General features: G+C 42.7%; 1 protein-coding gene across 2 annotated transcripts in view; it reads right to left on the minus strand.

Annotated features, from left to right (window-relative positions):
* Positions 1–418: 418 nt before the first annotated feature.
* SCML4 (Scm polycomb group protein like 4) overlaps positions 419–22307 on the minus strand; it is a 47430-nt gene continuing 25541 nt past the window's right edge. The window contains exons 5-7 of one of the 2 annotated variants that reach the window (XM_067546557.1): positions 13895–14161; positions 4032–4177; positions 419–544 (exon numbers count right to left, since the gene is read on the minus strand). In XM_067546557.1, the coding sequence (XP_067402658.1) occupies positions 419–544; positions 4032–4177; positions 13895–14161 (539 nt within the window). Of the gene's footprint in view, positions 545–4031; positions 4178–13894; positions 14165–22307 lie in introns of both variants that reach the window. The other variant, XM_067546558.1, reaches the window with a different exon arrangement.

Here is a 22307-nt window from a genome sequence, read left to right on the forward strand (position 1 = left end):
AATTACAACCCTGATGATGGCAAGTTACCGATTATACCCGAGAGGCTGACGGGTTGCTAATGAGTGACTCTTCTATAGTCTTCATCAATCCTCAGCATCTGTCAAAGCTGTATTTGTTTCAGATTTCCAATTTATGATTACAAAAATAGGACTTACTATAATCATAATAACAATATTAATGATACAAAATAATTATTGTAATTATATACTTTTTGGCAAATTATTAACACAGAAGGGCCGAAAAGACCCCGTTGGATTAAAAAAAGGTGGAGATGCACAAGTATTAAAAAAGACAAAGTCTTTGTTAAAAAAGAGGAAAAAAACAATTCACAAACCGATGTATTTCCATAAGGCAACATGTTACCTTTACTCTGCTATCTCAGATTATGTCGAGATTGGGTCACTGTTTAAGGAAATGTCAGAACTTTGCTTGCTTGAGTTTATCGATGTGGTAACAAAGTTTCAATGCTGGTCCCAATTTCAGCCCCAAGTATTTCATGATCATGTCACTTTTCAGCAACAATAAAGCATTGCCATCAATCTCCTGGTTTAAAAAAAGAGAGAAAGAAATCAAGATATATAACCCATGAGCAGTGCTGAAAAAGCAAGAGAGCAGAACATTCCAGTGAAGCTAAGACATCTTCCAGATGCATCTTCAAATGGCTTCATTGAGAGTAGAGCTGGCTGAAATTTCATAAGTTTTAAAGTTTCATCAAAGCACTTTGAAGTTAAAAAGTGGCAGCCCACTGCTAAGTATTATCATGACTTCCATATATTGCATCATATCCGTTTGATGGTCAGATCTTGTCTGTCTGATCCATGTTATACTAATGAAACATTACTTAATTTGCACTGTCCATTATTGGGACACTTATTAGGTGATGAAGCTGACCCGCAATAAGGTCACTTTCTGATTAACTCAATCGGCAGCTGGTGGTCAATTTCCACTCCCTGCCCCCACACACCACACTCTTTCTCCTTATCTCTCCTTCCTATCATTTTAGGAAGGTAAGATAAAGGAAGAATCAATGTTGCATTCAAATATGGATACAACCAACATCGGCATAGCCTAAAGAAAAACAAATTTCTGGAGCTCAGGATGAAGTAAAATAAAATACTGTCAAGTGATTAGAGTAAATCCGTTTTTTTTCCCCTAGATGTTGACATGGGTCTTTTTTTCCTTTAACATTATTAGTATGTAAGGGTTAGAATTAAATTACATGGCTAGAGTGTGCCAGAGGGAGCATTCATATTTAATTAAATATCCTGCAATAGCTCTGTGCCTCTGAAGAAAAAATGTTTGCTTGATTTCTCTTTATTAATACCGTGTCAGTTCTTATAGGAATATACTGCAGAATTCTACAGTACTTATCCAAAAACTCTGCAATAGCACTATCAGAAGATGCAAGACCAGATCCTTAGCTGGTGTAAATCACTGAAACCGAGGGAGTAAGGTTGACTTACATTAGTTGAGGCTGGCCCACAGTAATTTGGACCCAGGACTGTAGAATACTGGAGTGTTTTTATAAGGGTGTGGGAGCAAGAAACAGTACATGTTTCTCAGGTATGGACTGCAAGACTGCGGTAGCGTTTGGAGTTAGTGTGTAGCTTCCAGCTGCAATGGGAAAGTGTTATTGTAGTAAGGTCTGTATCTGCAAACACTTTCTCAGCATGGTGAGAAAGGAGCACTAAACCTGAGGGGGTTTGATTCACTGGGACTATCCGGAATAGCTAGCACTATACTCAGTAATGAGTGTTTGCAGACCCTGAGTGTATAAAAAGATTATATTGTATAAGCAAAATGAGACCACCCCTTCCCACTTCTTAGTCCTACATCAGAAGCTGGAAATGTAGGCTTCCCCTCCCGGTAAGGTCACCCTCTCCAAGCAATACTGTAGAGCTGTACGCTAACTGGAACAAAGCTAAAATAATCAATATGAAGAAGATCTAGAAAAAGATATGGGCTCACAGTTCCAATATCCACCACTGGAAGAGGCAGATTATAATTCTGAATGAACAGGTTTAATTACCTTTAACGTAAAGGTTTTAGTCGCCATCACGTGTGCATTTGCCAGTTACTGACCATAATTAAACTATCAGACCATTGCATTGCTTTGTTCCCTCTTGGTTTGATTTTGCTACTTGTTCATTCGCCTCTATTCCTCCCTCATGTGCTATCCCCCGCAACCCCCACCCCCAAACTCTCACTTTCGCTCCTTTCCTCTTGCTGAGCCGTCATTGCCAACCAGCTCACACTCGCTGCCAGACGCGCCACTGCGAGATAGGTGTGCGGGTGATGGTCTCTTCAGTGACCCTATCAATTATGGGCTAGATTCCTTTCAGCCTGGACCCTGCTTCAGGGCTCCAGGTGCAGCCAGCCGCTCTCCTGGGGAGAGGCTGCAGCACAGAAAACAGTACAGGAGGCTGTGTGTGTGTGGGGGGGGGGGGGGGATCCACTGATTTAGTGCACACCCTCCACTAGCCACTTTTGAATCTTGGCCACAAGCAAGGGTGGCCTTCCTATGTGGGAAAAACCCAACGGAGAGCAGTGATGCTACCGCCCACTGCCTTCCCTGCTGCGGACACAGGGGAGTAGGCTAGCTCAGGGGGATTGCATTTCACTACAGCAGTTTAGGGGAATTTGGCACAGTAAATTTAAGTCAATCCCCAAACCCTGATGGTCACTTTAAATATAACAGGGAAAGAGAAAGCACAGTCCTCATTTGATTTTTTCCTCCCTCCCCTCCCCCACCCCTTTTGTTCCTGATTGCATCTACCTGCTGTAACGGCAGTGTCATGGCTAAGATTAGTTGATTGCTGAAGCAATGATTTCAGGTGCTTGTTGGGCCTGTCAATGACATTAAGTGCTTCAAAGTAAATTATGCACCTGCTTCATAGGAAGATTTAACATACAGGAAGATATGGCTAAGGTTAATGGACTAATCACTTGTCTCTCACCTCTGGGGTCTCCATGCTAATCCAGTTTAGCTCTGAAGGTTGAAAAATTGCAGAGATATATATATTCAAAGGCCCAATTGAATTGAGTTGTGTGGTAGTCTCACCCAAGTTCTTAGACCTATTGCATAATTTACAATGGAACTGACTCTAAGCATACACCATAGGTGCTGGGTGCTTCACAATGGAAGATGGGGAAAACGTTGGTGCCCATTTTGCTAGGTCTCTTTTGTCACAAATACCATAGGACTCTGGCACCACTTATAATCCTACAGTGGAGTTCATCTAGATACTGTTGTTCCAGTGTAGTAAGCCCATGCTGTATAAGCCAATATAACATCAGAATGCACTCCATATGCAATAACAAAACAAGAAATGCCCTGACATTTTTGCACTAGGCAGACTTCTAACTTGAATTCCTAAACACTTTTCTTTTGGGGACCGGGTGAAAAATAGCAGGGAAGGTCTGCACATGCTTCTGGGATCCTCTCTCCCACGCTTCCCCTGATTTACATCTCCCACCACCAGTCGTGAAACCTCCTGTCAAGGCAATTTTCTTTCTACCACTGTTGGTTTATACCATGCTTTTGTAAAATGGTTTACAGAGCCATGCGCTATCTGTAACAGTCAAGGAAACTAAGTTAACAACTCACAGGTCTGAAATTCATTTAAACACAGTTCTCAAGCTAACAAAGATTTGGCCTTAAACTCTCAGCCCAGGGGGTTAGCTATGGAATGACATAAGGCATTGCCCCCCACGAGAGGCTGGGAGAGCAATTCCTTCCATTCTGTTGGCACGGGGACCTGGAGAATGGGGCTAGGAACCAAACCATTCTCTCTTGCTTGGTAAAGTGGCGCATGAATCACCTGTTGGACCTGGGAAGTTCTTTTAATTTAGAACTAAATTCCAACAGTCAGATCTTAACATCAGCCGTATCTTGCAAGCTGCAGAGCACAAATAACTCGCCCTGCAGCCAACAGGCCTTGAGGATGCCCATTGCCTCACAGGACAAAGTCAGTGGCCTGCAGACATAGCTCAAATAGCCTGGTTACATCATGGACGGCCTCCTACGTACATGTTTTCTGAAAAGCTCCACGTGTGGACCTAAAGAATGAGGGTCTGCATCCTTCACAAACCAGACCACGTCATCGACAGTCCAGGTTGATGGATTCTTGCTTGATGGCCGAGCTGCATCTTGTCTTTCTGGCGAAGGACTTGAGGCTATCGATATAAAAAGCCCATAACAGCATATTACAACTTAATACCAGTCAACTTGTTTTGAGAGCAGTCTGGAATATGGCAGCCTTACATGGTTGCTACAGTGTTGGACTTTGGGCTGGTATGCGGTGAGGGAGGTTGGCAGTTTTGCATTTGACTGCTCACTAGGAGACACGATCCCAGCTGGTGAATTGTGTTAAAAAACATGAAACGCACAGTCTCCTGCTGGGGAAGGAAAAATGTGCCAGCTGCCACACTCCTAACAGAGCCGCTATTTCTGTCTGATCTGCAGGCATTGGCTCAAGATGACACCATCCTCCCACCTGGAGATAAAACACCACGGCACTAAACAAAGGAATTAGCCATCAAGTGCAAAGGCTAGAGGATGAAACGGGGATTTAGCAAATTGTTTTCTCTTAGCGTTCAGATATTCTGATTTATCCTGCAGCTTAAAGGAGCATCTCTATTTGATATCCTCCTAATCTCAGGCTCTCACGAAGCGGAAGGTCCCCAATGAATGCCTATTTGGAGAGCTACTAAAATGTGCTAAGATGAACGTTGCACATGTGACTTCTTAATGGTAAAAGCCCAGGATGATTTAAAGTCACTTCAGCCTGTTGCAGCTTTAAATCAAGGCAATAAAGGCAGATTCGAATGAAAGTGCATTTATGTTTTTATTCCTAGTCTCTGCAGAATTATAAATCTCAGTCACCACGTGTATGCAACCTGCCCCCCTCCCTTCCACCTCCACCTCTTTCATGCTGCTTCACTATTGCAAGAGCTATGGGATGTCCGGTTACAGGGAAGCTGTTTACATTTGTTTAGATATACACAAAACGAGCTTCACATTAACAGGAAGCAGCACACACACACACACACACACACATAAAACCTGCTTTTCTATCTTTGTTAGAGTACAAGAGAAGGTACGAACAGTAAGAGACCAGGCACAGCAGAAAACGAATAGAACAGGCAGGGGGAGATCAGAGATACCTGACGAGCTGAAAAACTGGAGGCTAGGGAAGCCCAGAGTAATTAAGAGGAGAATGAGCAAGGCTCCGACCTGCTGAATAGAGAAGACTGAGAGGTCTAAAGAAATACTGAGCTTGGAAAAATGTATCATCTCTGTAAGAATACCATGGACCATTGAGAGCTCTATAACACAGGTGAGCAAATGGAATGGGCTGGATCTGCAGCTCATGTAAATTGGTATCCCAGGGACTCCAGTGGAGCACTGCTGCTATGCACCATCTGAGGATCTGGCCCTCCAAGCTAGATCCCGGCATCATGTCCATTATGTGCCTATTGGTAAAATTTTTTGCCACCATAATTATCTTACAGTGTAACATAATTAGGTAAATTTTTGCCATTATGAAGGATGGACTCCAATAAGCAACAATACCATGGATGTGCAAATCTGGTTCATGGGCTTTGTATTGGGCTTTGATGTAAATATCATGATAATTATACTGTCATTTATTAGGTCACTGTTTTGGGTATATAGGACAAGGAGTAGCTTCAGGTCCTCTAGTTAAACTGCTAGTATTCATGTTCATTTGGAATCACGCAATTCCGGACTCCACTAGCAGAATAAATGCAATGCACATCTGGAATCTTTGGCAGGAGGCTGTGAAGACAAAGAGTGCAAAACGAATGGTACAATCTCTGCCAACCATTGGATCATCAGTAACACAGAATATGTTGTCAGGGACAAGTGAAAGAAACAGAATGTGTTTTGGAGGCAGAGTTTCAGCTAGACAGAAATAGGTTCTTATTATCTTAGCTGAAAACATTACCAATTTCTACCCAGTTTGATCAAGATGGAGCCTTGCTTTAAGTCTAATCCAGATGTAAGCATGTGTGTGGAGATATCTAGAAACAACCAGTTGGCCGTTCAAATGGAAGGCTGTTGGTGGACAGGGCAGATTTTACGTTTTCACTCCAAATTTGGCAAGAGTAAAAGGCTGGAGAGGCGGCGGGGCAGTGCGTCAGATGCACCCAATGAATTTGAAAGGGAAGTTTCTACCCTGATACTATAAACTGTAGAAGACTATGACTGTGGTACTGCTCTTTTTGGGTTATATAACCTCCATGGTGCTGAATGAGCATGAAAATGAAAATGGCAGGTAAAATTCTGCTTTCTATAACATCAGTGTAAATATAAAGCAACCCCAGTGCATTTACTGTGGATTTACACCAGTGTAAATGACAGCCGAGTATGGCCCAGTGACTCTTGTCAGATGTGCATTGCTTCAGGAGAGGCCATGGAAGGGCAGAAGAGAACAGATGGCCCACTGAGAACAGCAGGAAGTCTTTAACAATATTAGCAATTTCACTAATAAAAGGAGGGAGGGGGTGGAGAAAAGAGAAGGTTGAAATGACAAGGGAATTCAATTCACCCCCTGACAATGATACAGTCAATAGGTTGAACCTAAGGTTTTTAAGATAAAATATAAATGACCCTTCTAAGGAGACCATATTGCCAGAACTCTTCAAGGAGATCTGAAAAGCCCCCGACATTTAAAATCACTTTAAAATTCCAAATCAGTAACTGAGCACTGATTTTAAAACAATTAACTATTTTTATTTTTTCAAATATTAATATTTGAAATCCATTTCCCCCTATACTTCTCTGCTGCAACCTGAATTTTGGTTTCTGTGCTTCTCTTACATGAGTTAATGTCATCACCAGCATCTACAGCAGACTATTTGCTGACATTTTCTGTCCTGTTTTAGAGCCAGTTGGGCCCTATTTATTTTATGGGATTTATCGCAGCAGTACAAACACCCCACATAAGTAATCACGGAAGTAAGAGGGTTGTTGAAACTGGGATACCATTCATTTGCACTCAACATCCTGAACCTAGGTCTTGGTAAGCAAGTCCAGGAGGATCTGGTTTTCCATATGTTTTAGAACATTTTTCAAGCTTTTGACTCTGACCATATAGTCTAGTACTTAAAAAAAATGAACTTCTTCATTTACAAAAACCTTTAATTTCAGCTCGACACGCAGGTCTTTATTTTTCAGTTAAACGAGGTGATTTGGTAACATCATTTTGCTGGGAGACTCCTACATTATAAACAAAATTGTTTGATGGTTGTATGATAAGAACTGTACTTTTCTGTGTCTGAAGGTGTTCCCAATTAGCAGAGGGTTTAGATAAATGAAGAAGTCTCATTTCTCATGGGTGTTTTATGCCATCCTGTCTTCAGAATTAATCAAGATGTTAATGAATGCTCAGATTACAGAGATGGGAATGCTCCGTACCAATCATTATTTTTAGAGAGCATAATCTAGGTCAGTTCCAATTTCCTGTTTTTGACAGGCGGCCAAAAATTATCGAGTTAATGGAATGGGAGATGGAAAGTTGGGCATTGAAAGGGAGAGAGAAGAAAGCATTTCTCCATTCTTCCATATGGAAGAAGACGAAAAGCTTCTTTTCTTTAAACAGCAGATTCTTGACAAGTCCATGGCAAAATACATCAGAAACCTGGAACAGTTGCTACACAAGAGCAGCAGCACGGGATGTGCCAAGGAGGCTTTCAGCAAGGATTCTGAGACCAAAGCCCACTGAAGTCAATGAAAAGACTCCTGTTGGCTCCTGAAGTCAACTCACTACCAGGGAGTGAATAAGACCAAGGGCTTTCTGCCCCATTTGTGCTTTTCTTTGACTCTAGGCTTCAGGCCTTCCTCCTGTGCCTGGAACCACCCTGAAGAGGATGATGAAGAGGTATAAAGCCCCAAAACTAAATTGGTGTTGAAACATACTAAAGAAACATAATGCAGAAACTGAGATTAAAAATAGCAAAAGAAGGGAAGATAAATAATGTGCTCCTTAAATACATACGAGACAAACAAACAGGCCCAGGAGAGATTAAAGCCATTGAGAGATAAGAGTGCAAAGTGAGTGATGGATGAACTTTAATATTGCCGCAGGCCTAAATGATTTTTTTTGCCTCGGAGGAAAGCGGTGGCAATGAAGTCTTAAAAGATTCCCTCATTGCCTTGGAGCAGATAATAAGGGAAAGTAAACAAAAGTAGTAGGCCCAGAATTCTCAAAGATACATCAAGGAAACATGAAATATTTTTAAAAGCTCATTACAGATAGGGATAAAAGCAAGGGCTGGATAACCTACTTTTAAAAAGGGATAAGACAGAATAGAGGGAGTGCAGAAGCATCAGAAATATGGGGATGAGTGGGATTACTACGACCAAACATTTAAAGGGCACAGTGAAATTTAGGAAGGCACAGCTAGCAAAGGTGAAATGTAGTTCATGCTGACCTGTCTATTCAAATTTCCAGCTACCACTGTGCATCACCAGTTCTGGTACTTTTAGACCTTTGTGAATGGTAAGATAGGCTCCTGCTCTCGCCTTTAATGTCAAAACTATATGCTGGGCCCTGATATTTAGCTTTACATTCCTTAATCTGCAATGGCTGTTCCATATGTGGTATAACAATCTCAAGAGCAGGCCAAGCTCCAGTAGAGAGTACAGAAGTGGCATGCAATCAGCATTTGAAAACGTGGTACACAAGCTGATTTAGAAAATCTGGAAGGATGTCAGAGAGGGAGAACTACTGAAATTAGAAAGCCTGGTGAAGAGGAAACCTGGCAGATTTTTCCAAACTCTTGAAGTTCTAGAAAGCTGGAGGTTTCCAAGGCTACGAGGGCTACCGCAGAATAATTCCACCAAACTCCCTAGTAGATACTGAAGCACAATGAACTAAAATGAGGCAGGACGCATGGCAGGAGGTACCTCCGTAAAGCAACAATCTGTAGATTTCTTTAGTGTAATTGTGGAGAATTAGCTGCCAGCCTTCCATTCACCTGACTCCATCATGGGAACATTGAGTTTAAAACCCATGCATTGCACTTGAAACATGTGTTCTGCTATGCATCCGTATATATTTCATACCCTGAATGATATATGTATATATTTTTAAAGTGTCCTTCATGGTAAATAATGCTTGTTCTTTTACACACACACACACAAAAAATCAGTGAATGAAGAAGGTTGGCTTGAAGCTAAAAAAATCCTTCTAAATTTGTTCCCTTTTAATGCCTCCTCAGTTTAATGAGCCCTTCTTGTCACTGCCTTGTAAATATGCAAACTGAGATGGATAAGAACAGATTCTAGCATGCAGCAATTACTCATCTGTGTTTGCTTATGATTGAGCAGCATGTAAACTAGCTCTAGAGAGAAGAAAAACACACAGAAATGTCCTAGTGAGATTGCAGATTTCTAAAACCTTTGCAGTTGATTGTGTTGGGAAGGCAATAAATAAACTACACTCCTGCTGCACCTGAAACCATTTCAGGAAAATCTGTTATTAACAAGTCTCGTAATACCAGTGAAGGTAAATGCAGCAGGTTAGCTGAAATATAGGATCAGTGTGAAGAAATACACAAAGTTTAAGCAAACATGCACAATACTTTGCAAAAACCATGGTAAGAACTTCAGTGTTAACGAGGAAAAGTACTTCAGAACTGATGCTATCACAAATATCTAGAGGAAAAATTAAACCAAATTGTGAAAGGGGATATAACTGTTTCCCCAAATCTGTGTGCTCTATGGTAATAAAACCATGACCATCTGTGACTTTGCAGTTATCACTATGCAGCACATCATGGCCACTCAGAACTTCACACTGGGTAGTAGAATTCAGATCTCCACTCCAAAAACCACCAGCTTCTATCATTTGACTAACGGAGAATCTCAGCTAGCAGTAGAGAGCCTCTGACACACAGCTGAGCAGTTCTGAACTGATTAATTAGGTGACATTAATACATATGCGCACTAGCCCATTCATTACAAGAGTACAGTCTGTTAGAACATCTGAGATGTGTCTGGGAACTAATATTCATATTGTTGTAGATTGTAAGCTGTTTTGGGCAGGGTCTTTGTGTTCTTGTGTGTGTCGACAGTACCTAGCATATCAATATTATGTTGTGGATTGATCTGCCAATTTTTAGCTCCACGTACAAATAACAAATATCAGCTACATGGAACCTCATCCTTTCCCTTCTTGGCTAAAAAACGAACACAGTCCCAGGCTGGCTAGGTCTTGTTGTTCTTATGAGTCACATGAAAAAACGGTTTTGGCAGAGACTCACTATCTCCCTGTGTTTTATGTGGCAGCCTGAAGTTCTGCCAACCCACTTCAAAAACAACCAAATGTCTCTAGTGCCTGGGTCCAAGCTACTTTTTAAAACTTTTCTTTCTCCCCTTCCCCTGCTTTGTTTTCTAACCTGCTGCCGTTCACTCCTGCATCTGCTTAGCTCCAGCAGTTGCCCTCTACAGAAGAGCTGACTAATTCTCAGGGAAATAGCCAGGCAGGTTTCAAAGGCAATTGGTTTTGTGAAAATTGTAACAAACTCCTTCCTGGACAGTTAACTGGTGTTGTCCAGATTCTGGAAAGCATGCAACTAGTTAGAACCCAATGGGAACAGATGGGATGCTGGAAAGACACCTTAGGTGCATAAACTCCGGCTGGGCACAAGGTAACTTTAGGTGTTTGAGAAGAGAGTTGCTGAATGGCAAAGATACTACAAAAAGAACCCATTTCAACACCCATTGAAGTCATCACTTCATTGAAGGATCACTTAAATGGGTACTCGAGTGGACCCAAAGCTACAGTGACACAGTGGTTTTTGAAACAATATTACAGAACACCATGGGTCTATGTCTACACTGCAACCTGAACTGAAATTGAGGGTGTGACTGCAGCTCCAGTAGGCATACCTGTCCAACTAGCTTTAATTCCGCTAGCACAGCTCAAAACAACAATGAAGCTGCAGTGGCAAAGGTTTCAGCAAAGGCTGCACAAGCACGGTGGAGATCCTGGGTACATACTCATAGTGTTAGCCTGTGCTGAAGCCAGTGCTGCTAACTAGACTAAAGTTAGTGCCAGTGTGGCTACCTAAGCTGCAATCCCACCTTCTATTGCAGTTCAGCTGCAGTGTACACATAGCCCAGGAGAAGACCAAGGTCAAGGATTATCGATATGTGGAGGTGAAACACAAAGGCAATTTGAGAAAGCACCTGTCACAGTTCAGGGCAATTTTATTTCATGAGTCCAACAAAAGCACCCAGGATCAGGCCATTGTCTTTCCGGGTGGAAATCCGAGTCTCTCCCCCTTCTGACCTGGGTATTTCCAGGCCGCACAGTTTCCTGCGCTCACTGTGTTATTCCCAGCAGAGACAGGTTTCCCAAGGACATCTGCTTGCTTTCTTTTCTGGGATGGTTAACAGGGCTGATTTCTACAGTTATAAGTACCACACAGTTCTTTCTATGCAAGCCTATTTATTATGAGGGTAAAAGCACATGAAAAACAATAAAAGAACCCACACGCATGCTAACAAGCTTACCAGAGATCATCCTAACATGGAGTCTGGCAGGAGCAGTCTCTCAACTCCCTACCCAAGGGGTTTCCTTGTGATCACAATTCATCACAGCTTCAGCTCTGAACAAGAACCCAGTCTTATGGAGCCTCAGTAGGCCCAGTCCTTCCAACCCTACCCTAAGGATTGGGCTCATCTGTGGACCAGGGGTCCTGCCCATTTGCTGGATCCGGAAGAAGGCCGTGAACCAATATAAAATCAGGCTGTTTATCCAAAAACCCTTTCTTTGTCTCTTGCTCCCCAGAGAAAGCAGTTTGATTGGGGAGGGGGTGGGGAGGCCTCAAAGGTTTGATAACAAAGCAAATATAGCAGGATCTCCTCTCCCAAGTAGAGAAGGTACATACAAAGCCACAATACCACATACACTATTGCCTTTTTAATACAATGTACTCCAAAGGCCTTAACCATCATTCAATAAGATTTAACTAATTCAGCAATGTTTATCTTAATTCCATAAGGTTTGTTCAGGATGTTACAGATCACTGTCTGTGTTTCACACCACCAGTTTAGAAGGTGACTGCTAAATCCTACAAGACACTACAGTTAAGAGGAATGGCCTACAGTTCAATGCAATGCAGTATGCAGGAAATAGATGAGAGATCAGTGTGGAATCATGAAGTATTTCTCAAAGATCTGATGTCAATACAATATTTTACTGAAAACTGTAATGGGGAGGCAACCACATGGCAATGTTCATAGCCAGTTAAGGCTTGCAAGGGAAATATTATGCTTTTTTGCTGCCCTTACAATTTAGTGCTAGACAAAGGGGTGAAGAGAAATTTATCAAGAGAAAAAGAAATACTAGAATGACACAGGTCTCATTAATAAAGGAGGAAAGGAAAGACATTAATGACTTAAAAATGGCTGAGACACTGAATTCCTTTGTTAAATCTGTCTTTAAGATGAAAAAGATATAAATGGAGTTTGAATAATTAGTAACGGAGGAAGACACTGTTAAAATCACTCTAATGATAAAGAGAAGCTAATGGAATACTTGGAAAAAGTGAACAAAGGCAAGGATATGGATTCTGGAGTGGTAAGAGAATTAGTTAACAAATGTAATGAAACATTGACAATTATTTCTGAAAACTTGTGGATAACTGGAAAGGTGCTAAAAGGCTGGAGAAAAGTAAAAGTAATTCTGATTTCCAAAAAAAGAAAAGAAGAGCAATCATGGTAGTTACTGCACCATGACCAAGACCCTACACTGCAATCAGCGCATCTCAAAAGGGGTGTATTGACAGGTAGCATTAAGCTATTTTTGTGACTCCCTTCCCTCATTTTCCCTTGAACTTGCGGCCATTTGGCTGTTGAAGGAGGTCTCTACCTGGTCCCACGGGGCTGCTTTACTTTACCCCTGGCTGGCTGCCTCTTTAAATTATCCATACCCCAGTATTGGCCCTATGCTGCCAGAGAATTCGTCTTCAGAGAGAGAATCTTCCAACTGCCACCTAAAAACTGTTTTTAAGGCTGCTTTATATAACCAGAGCAGTAGAAAGCAGTGTTAATGGGGCCAAGGATCAGGCTACATAAACTTAAGCCCATGTGAAATAATGGAACAAAAAATTAGAAGGGAAAAAAATCATTAAATACATAGGGCCCAACTAATATCTATTGAATTCAATAGAAAAACTCCTTTTGACTTCAATGGGAGCAGGAGCGAGCCCTTAGAGGACAATGGAGCAATGAACAGTAAGCAGCCTGGGTTTATAAAGTATACATTTTTCTCAACAAACTTTTGTGACAAAATTTGATACAATTCGTAGGTGCAGAGTGGTCATGGGCTATGAAGTACAATGAGGAAATAACCTCTTTTGTGAGATAATTAATTATACGAATCATGCCTTCATTTTGCCGGCTGGCTGTTGGGATCTCCATTGCACAGCAGCATGTACACCTATGGCACTATATAAATATAGGCACCCACATACCTTTGAACTGTGTCAAATTTGGGGAATGAATAACTTGATATTCAAAGACATGTATAGAGCCATAAAACCAATTACTCCAGTTCTGTCATATGCATTACAAATAACACATTTGAATCGAATAATAAGAGTACCAGAAAACCTTCATGTTTTCTACTGGACAATATTTGAAGCTTTTATTTCTCCTTCTACATAGTTTGCTACTCTTTCCTCTACCTGGCAGTGTTTGGAACCTGACCACTGGGGTTATTATTCTGTCGCTCTTATATGAAACCTACCTAACATTGATAGGAGTTTGGAGCAAGTAAGGACGGTGGGATTCAGCCACAAGAGAACAAAATAACACACACTGTTAATATCAAGATGGAATCATAAATATGATGTTACCACTTCTGTTTCCTTCCAGATAGGTTCCATTCCTAGTTGGGCTGGACGTCTGATGCCTCAAACCAGTAGATGAGGGTCCCCCAGAAGATCTTGGACCAGAACGATGGCCGCAAGAGGAAGAGGAGCCTCCAGCAAGACGTCCATCTCCAGAGCCCTGTCTCATGGTATACAGGGAGCCCATGCAATTAAAGGCAGAATCGGAAGGATCCACACTGTAGCGCTTCATGTCCATAGGGTCCACCAGGTAATCTTCAGGTATGACAGTTTCTGCTTGGTGGGAAGCCAGTGAAAAGAAATAAAGATCATTGAGATGTAGTTTGTTTCTACTCAGCTAACTGAGAAGCTTTTTTTTTTTTAAAAGACATTTTGTACAAATAGCTTAACTCGGTTGGCAACATCACGCTGAGCCCACTGGAATCCACGGGCAAGAGCCTTTAAAGGGACCTCTGTGCTGAACGTCAGCATGGGCAGAATGACATTTATGCTGCTGGAAACGTCAAAAGTAATTGTTGCTGCTGCACAGGCTGCTGAATGCATCGCTTGGGTTTTAGGAAGTGACAATGGGTAATGACACAAATTCATCCCAGGAGAAATATCGTCCTACCTCTGGTACTAAATAATAATGATAGGTGTAACGCCACTGAAATCACTGGAGTTAGAGCAGGGCTGAATGTGGCTCAGTATGATTCAGCTGTGTTTGTTCTGTTTTGGAGTAATTATTTCTTCATAATCAGGGGGCATTTACTGTTAGATTTGAAAGGAGGGTGGGGGAAGACGGTTCCTGGTGGGCTGAGGAACAGGTCTCATTTGCCTAATGGTGCTATATGAATAACAGAGTATGTGGGACTTTGCATCCATCATTCTCTTATTCCCTTGCACTTAAAGCATGAAGGTCAGAAGGAAGAGGAGGACAATGGGACATGCAATTTATTGGGTAAAAACTCCTGCCAGCCAATGAGAAAGAGTAAAGATAATAAACCAAAATGTTCTGGCTGCAATTATAAAAATGAATCAGGAAATATAATCAGCTCCAGACATGCATTAGGTCTGATATTCCCCAAGGGAAGAAAGACTAGATAATTCAGGAGCACTCCAAAGTTTGATTACAAACAGAGAGAGATAATTGAGCTTTCCAAATACATTTCAGGTGCAGACATGAACACAGGCATCCCAGCGACTTACAAGTTTTTGCCCTGTTGTACCTCTTCCCATTTTTGTACAGTTGTTGCTTTCTGAAATAATAAATGTCCAAACCCAGACAGAATGTCCTTTCCTCTTACCATGTAGCCATCAGTTTATATTGTTAGCTATATACTCCTAGAGGTGCGCATGGCACTTTATATAGACGACAGGCTGGACTGATAGCACCATCTATTATTAAGGTTGCCTGACAATTTCCATTATAAGGTCTTGCTTTCAGTTACTTATCACTTTGCCAAAGTATAACTGCTTGGGTTGAAATTTTCAATGCCATGTGTCTACTCAGGCTAAAATAGTTTGGAAAGTTTCAGTCAAAACAGTACAGCCATTTCCAAGACCAAATCTAGAGAAAAATACATTGTTTTTCAATACTGAAAACATTCTGGCAATTTTTTATCTGCGTCCCCAGACTTTAGAGCATGGACTTGGAATTTGTCCGGGGATGGGCATTGTGTCAAGGATGTGCTTTTTTCTGTTCCTGTGAAAATCTGCCCACATTGTCTAAATTTACAGCGTTTGAAAAAAACTCACAGTTCACACAAGCTTCGTGGAGATTTAGTGATTTGCAGCTCGAATCACCAGAGATTCCATGAACACTGAGCATGCTCCAGCTGCTCACAGCTCGTGTGTGTGACCGGATTATGAGTGCATCATTCCCACAGGGCGACTGAGCTTGGTCTATCCACAGCACTGGAACTGAGAGCAGGGAATCTGTCTCTCTCAGTGGCCCCCTTTGCTGGGCCCAGGCACCACAGGGGAGGAAGCCAGATGACTCAAGTGCAGAGGGCACAAGAGACAGCTGGGGAGAGAGGAGAAAGAGGAGGAGATTGCAACAAGGAGCCTGCTGGGACTGGGACTGGGGGGCTGTGAGTGGGAGCTGGAGGTCTGGGGATGAAATGGGACTGGTTGGGCAAGGAGACTGAGAGCAAGCGAGGGTGGGACTAGGAACTAGTGAGGGAAATGTGGGGGGACTGGGAGCCAGTTGGCAGTGGGGGAGAAAGGGAGGGAGACAGATCTGATGAGGAAGCAGTACTGGAGCCAGCTGGGCAAAGAGACTGTGACAAGGAGGCCTGGAGGGAGTGGCAGGTAACAGACTGAGATTAGATGAGACGAGCAGGCAGGAAAACTGGGACTGGGAGAAACAAGGGCTGACTGAAAGCTGGGGAAAGGGAAGAGGCAGATCAGAGAAGCAGCCAGAAAGGGATCCTTGGATTGGCTGGCAAGGAGGCTGTATGGGGAGGGAAACTGAGACTTGGCCAGGGAACCTGAAGGGGGTGATTAGAACTGGCTGAGCAAGGAGACGGGGTTAAGAAGCCTGAGGAGTGGAAAATGTAACTGGGACAAGGAGCCAGAAGTGGGGAAGATAAGACTGGGACAGGAGAGGCTAGAGTAGTAGGGGCCTGGTTTGGGAAGGACAGGGTGGATGGTATTGTGTGTACAGTATATGCAGGGGAAGCTTAACTGAGGGGGCTTAGCAGCTTCTATTATATAAGATTCTTAGAACCTTTATTCAGGAAGCTTTACCACCTCGATGGTTTGGAGCAAGGCTTTAAAATGTGGCAGAGAGAAAGCCTTTGGATTAGAGAAGTGCCTTTGCTTTTCCCCGTGAAATTTCATTCAGGTTCGGCTGAGATATAAATTATTAAAAATCGCCGCTTCCCTTTTCTCACGCGCATTCCCTCAGGAACATTTTGGAAGCCTGGCCAAATGATAACTGAACTGAGGACAGGTCATGCCTGCCACCATCAAAGCAGCAGCACTACCACACGCTGTAGCAGCAACATCTGTGAGCTGCCAGAGAAACTGTGGTAATGGGGAGGCAGGAGGAAAGGGAGCCAGGCCTGGTTCCTTCCCTGCAACAACCTACATGAACCCAGAATATAGTCCCTGCAGTCCATTCTGCTTCTCAGGGACGCCCATGGGATAAGAGCTCCCTCAACTCCTAAGTGGGGATAGTACAGCAGAGCCTCCGCTGGCCACAGCACACAGTGCCGGCAGCCCATTTCCCCCTCTGGGATAACGGCCTTCTCTCCTGCTGCCAGTTAATGTATTTATCCTACAGCTCATGGGGTAGAAGTCTGTGCTGTTATGCTGAAGTTACAGGATTCAAACCCTGCTGAGGATGCTGAGGGGGCTGTTACAATTGTATATAATAGGACTTTTTTTATTTTCCTTTTTAAAAAAATGTAGGAAATTACATACAAAAAGCCCCATGTTAAAAGAATGTTACTTTGGTTGACAAGTCAAGCACTTGAAAGTTCAGAAATACCAGATTTATGTTTGCTGGGGCAATCTTAATTCCTCCTTTTACATGCATTAGGATACGATGTTTAATTACATGATCACATACTATTTTTTTCTGCAGGACCCGTCTCATTCAGTGCACAGGCTGGACACACAAGGAGGTAGCAATAAAGTTGGATGGTTATAGAATCATAGACTCACAGAAGATTAGGGTTGGAAGGGACCTCAGAAGGTCATCTAGTCCAACCCCCTGCTCCAAGCAGACCAACTCCAACTAAATCATCCCAGTCAGGGCTTTGTCAAGCTGGGCCTTAAAGTCCTCTAAGGAAGGAGATTTCACCACCTCCCTAGGTAACCCTTTCCAGTGCTTCACCACCCTCTTAGTAAATTGTTTTTCCCCTAATATCCAACCTAGACCTCCCCCACTGCAACTTGAGACCATTGCTCCTTGTTATGTCATCTGCCACCACTAAGAACAGCCTAGCTCCATCTTCCCTGGAATCCGCCCGTTCAGGTAGTTGAAGGCCGCTATCAAATCCCCCTTCACTCTTCTCTTCTGCAGGCTAAACAAGCCTAGTTCCCTCAGCCTCTCCTCATAAGTCATGTGCTCCAGCCCCCTAATAATTTTTTTGCCCTCCGCTGGACTCTCTCCAATTTGTCCACATCCTTTTTGTAGTGGGGAGCCCAAAACTGGACACAATACTCCAAATGTGGCCACATCAATGCCGCATAGCGGGGAATAATCACTTCCCTGGATATGCTGGCAAGGCTCCTACTAATGCTGCCCAATATGCTGTTAGCCTTTTTGGCAATAAGGGCACACTGCTGACTCATATCCAGCTTCTTGTCCACTGTAACCCCAGGTCTTTTTCTGCAGAACTGCTGCCTATCCAGCCGGTCCCCACTCTGTAGCTGTGCATGGGATTCTTCCATCCTAAGTGCAAGACTCTGCACTTGTCCTTGCTGAACCCCATCAGATTTTTTTGTGCCCAATCCTCCAATTTGTCTAGGTCACTCTGTATCCTATACCTACCCTCCAGCATATCTACCACTCCCCCGAGCTTAGTGTCATCTGCAAATTTACTGAGGGTGCAATCTACCCCATCCTCCAGATCATTAATGAAGATGATGAACAAAACCGGCCCCAACACTGACCCCTGGGGCACTCCGTTTGTGACTGCCAACTAGACATCGAGTCGTTGATCATTACCCGCTGAGCCCGATGATCTAGTCAGCTTTCTATTCATCCAACCCATACTTCTTTATTTGCTGATAAGAATACTGTAGGAGGCCGTATTAAAAGCTTTGCTAAAGTCAAGATATATCACGTCCACCGCTTTCCCCACATCCACAGAGCCAATAATAACAATACATTATTATAGAATAGATTCATGTGTTCCGCTGGTGCTTTTTGCCAAAATTTCTGGGCCTGATTCTCATATCACACTGATATAAATCAGGAGTAACTCCTTTGAATTCAATTCAAAACTAAAGCAAGAAAGATCAGACTCTCCCTATCCCCTAATGGATACCAAAATGATATAACAATTGAACTAAATACCTTGCTGTTCAAACTCCTCCCATTAAACCAAAGGAAAGCCAATCAAGCCTTTTCAATTCAACGGAATTTAATTACTGTGTAGAACACCAGTAACAAAAGTCTCTTATACATAAAGAGGACAGCTCTTTCTACAATATCCTGCCTGCTCCACATGGAATAATTATGCCTCTTGTGAATCATTACATCTTTATTCCAGGAAAAGAATGCTCTTTTAATATGATTACTATATGAAGGAGACACAGATTATCAAAACAACAAACTGCATATTAAAAGAGCTCTGCTGCACAAACAATATAAAATTTATATTATCATATGTATAAATGACCTCCAACATTTGTGAGGGCTTTTCTGGCTGTTACAAAACTGTTCTATATCAGCATCTCAGAAGTGATATATCCTGTGTAGATATATATTCCCAAGAAAGTATTATTTATGAATTAAAGAATACAGCTGGGAACCAGAAGGTCTGAGTTCCATTCTGGGCTCTGCCACAGAGTTTTTGTTTGACCATGGTCAAGTTATTTCACCTATCTGTACCTCCAGATAGTGAGCAATATCAGGAATTAGGGAGAAGAATTAAAAGAGCCATGACCCAAGACGAGATGGCGAGAGCATGGACAAGAGAATGCAGGGAGGTCAAAGGAAACAGGAAAACAGTCTGTTATGGAAGAGATGTGGTCCTAAGGTTATGTTTACACTACGAGCTCTACAGCAGCACAGCTGCAGCTATGCCACTGAAGCACTGTAGTGTAAACGCTTCCAACGTTGATGGAAGGGGTTTTTCCATCTGCGTAGTTTATCCGCCTCTCCGAGAGGTGGTAGATTGATTGATGGAAGAATTCTTCTGTCAACCTAGCTTTGTCTACGCTAGGGGTTAGGTCAACCTAACACCGGCACTCAAGGTGCCAACTTTTTCACAGCCCTTAGAGATGTGGCTAAATCAATCTAATTTTAAAGTGTAGACCAGGGCTGAGGGAAGATATGGATGGAGGAGAAGAAGATAGCACAGGCGGAGGAGAGAGCTATCCAGGGGATGGGAGTGACAGAGAGCCTGGGAGCCTCCTAGACATGGGGACATAGAAAAGGGAGGGAGGGGGGGCAGAGACAGTGATCTGACCACTATGAAGCCCTCCAATGAGATAAAAGGAAGGAGCAGTATCTCTAGCAAGGGGGAGAAGTGGGAATAGATGGGTTGGGAACTGAAATCAGAGAAGCTTGAAAAGCTTAAGGGTAGGAATCAGGTTTTATAAAGGATTAAGCCACAAGTTGCTACATAGTTATTTAACTAGCAGCCCGTACTATTGCCATCTGTGCACCTAAGTGGTTGGTTTGTTGTTTTATTTTCATTCTCTAAGTGCATTTTTATAGGCAGGTGTTTATTTTATCCTTTACACCCTAAAATTATGAGGGAAGACTCTAACACACTGAAGGTAATTGTGTGGACAATCTAATTCTATTATAGATAAGATTCAATGTACATACTATGGTGGATAAGCACCCAGAGATTTGCTCTATCAAAATATTATCCTCCAACACTGCATTGTCTTGTCAAACTCTATTTTGTTTCACAGTAAATATGTGTGGATTCCAAAAGACACACTTTGGTAAACCAATGAATAGTTCAAGGCTTTCTAACAAGAGGCTTGTCTTGTGTCACCTGTCTACATGGCAGTCTTTGCCGTGGCCAGAAGGCAGACCTTTGTGGAAGGAGATTCCTCCTCCTGCAAATCCCCCTTAAAACACATTTCCTCCAGGAAGCATTCCTATTTTATTCTGCTCACCCTTAATTTATTCACCCTCTCCCTTCCCTGAACACTTGTGCCTTTCTTTGTCTTGTCTATTTGAGGCCCGGATCCTGCAAACGCACACGCTTACGTTCACTCCCAGGAATATTTCCACGATGAGATGACTCATGTGTAAAGTGCATCTTGAGTCTAAGTGTTTGCAGGATTGAGGCCTGAGATTATAAATTCCCATCAATAAGAAGGAATCCGTCTACTTACCGCTGTGTACATTAATACTTCCTGCATTACAACAGTGGCATAATCTAATGTCCTGCTCCATGCAGGCAGGCAACTGTGCCGTACAAGCAGATCGCCACTGACGTCAGCAGGACTCTGTGTGGGGCAGGGGGACCAATTTGCAGGATCAGGGCCTCTGTTTGTAAGGTGCTACCTAATCTTATTGCGGCGTACCGTTTTTTAAACTATTATTGATAATAATGAATCCCATCCCTGCAGCACAATTCGGAAAGCAACAAAACAACGGTCAGAGCTCTCGATTATGTGCTGCAGGCATTATGCAAAAGAGACAGCCGTCAACAAAGCGATCGCAGCCAGCAAATTTGACAACTAACCTGCACTCAACGTAATGAGTTGGGTCTCGACTAGTACATCTGGAGCTGCATCTCACTGTCTCCACAGCACCAGTTATTGAGCGACACATTGTCTCGCCCCATATAGGAATGTCTGCCCAAAATTCCTAAGACAGCATCTCAAAAGCAAGGCCCTTCCCCCCGCCAGTGTTATAAGCTACACAGTAAGTTCCTGCCTGTCAAAGAACGCCACATAGCCCTCAGTCTGGTACTTTTCATGCTGTATTGGATGTGCACATAGAACAGAGGGTACTTATAGAAAATCCCCATTGAGGTTAATTGGAGACTTAGATACTAGTTCACTAAGCAAGAGACTTCCTCTTTAACACACTGGGAGCTTCCCCAGGACAACTGTCAGGGTCTGTCCAGTGTTTGTTTGTTTTTAGCTCCATGTGGGAAACTGTTCTGTAACCTCTGTTCTGAGACTGCTTTTCTTTACTACTTCTTCATAACCTCTTGTTCCACCATACTTGTTCCACCATATACTGCTTTATCACTTTATTTGCTCCCATTAAATTCCCCATTAACGTTTTTTCTAGCTAATATAGATTTCTTTCTTTCTCTCGCTCTCATTTTCTTTTTTTGCCTGTCTCCCATTGATCATGTCATTTAGTCGTGGACTGAACCCTATGGCCCTTTCCTGTACCTTGTTAAGTGCTACAATATTTTTTCTTATAATGGGTTGACCAGCTGTGAACTCACTATTTTAACCCGCATGATATCATATTTTCCTCAGTCCTGTCCTCTCTTGTTCTAGTCATAGCTTCGATTAATCTGCTGGTCTTTTCTCATTTCCTGGACATTTAGAGCGGAGCCAACCATAGTCTCAAGGTCTCTTTCAAAGACTCCTTGAGCAGCTTACATTCGTTTGTATTTTATACTCACTGAGCTTGATTCCACCTGCTATCAGAAAGAGATTCACCTTATTGAACAGCAAGTGGTGTCTGCCTCACCACCTCCCATGTTTGATTTGCAGGGGGAATAGCAGTTTTAACTTGCAGTTGGGATTGCATAAAAGGGCTAGAGGCCACCCA

Source organism: Emydura macquarii, unplaced genomic scaffold, assembly GCF_026122565.2.
Source record: "Emydura macquarii macquarii isolate MOO-44397 ecotype Brisbane River unplaced genomic scaffold, CSIRO-AGI_Emac_v2 contig_1146, whole genome shotgun sequence".
In the NCBI taxonomy this organism is placed as follows: domain Eukaryota; kingdom Metazoa; phylum Chordata; order Testudines; family Chelidae; genus Emydura; species Emydura macquarii.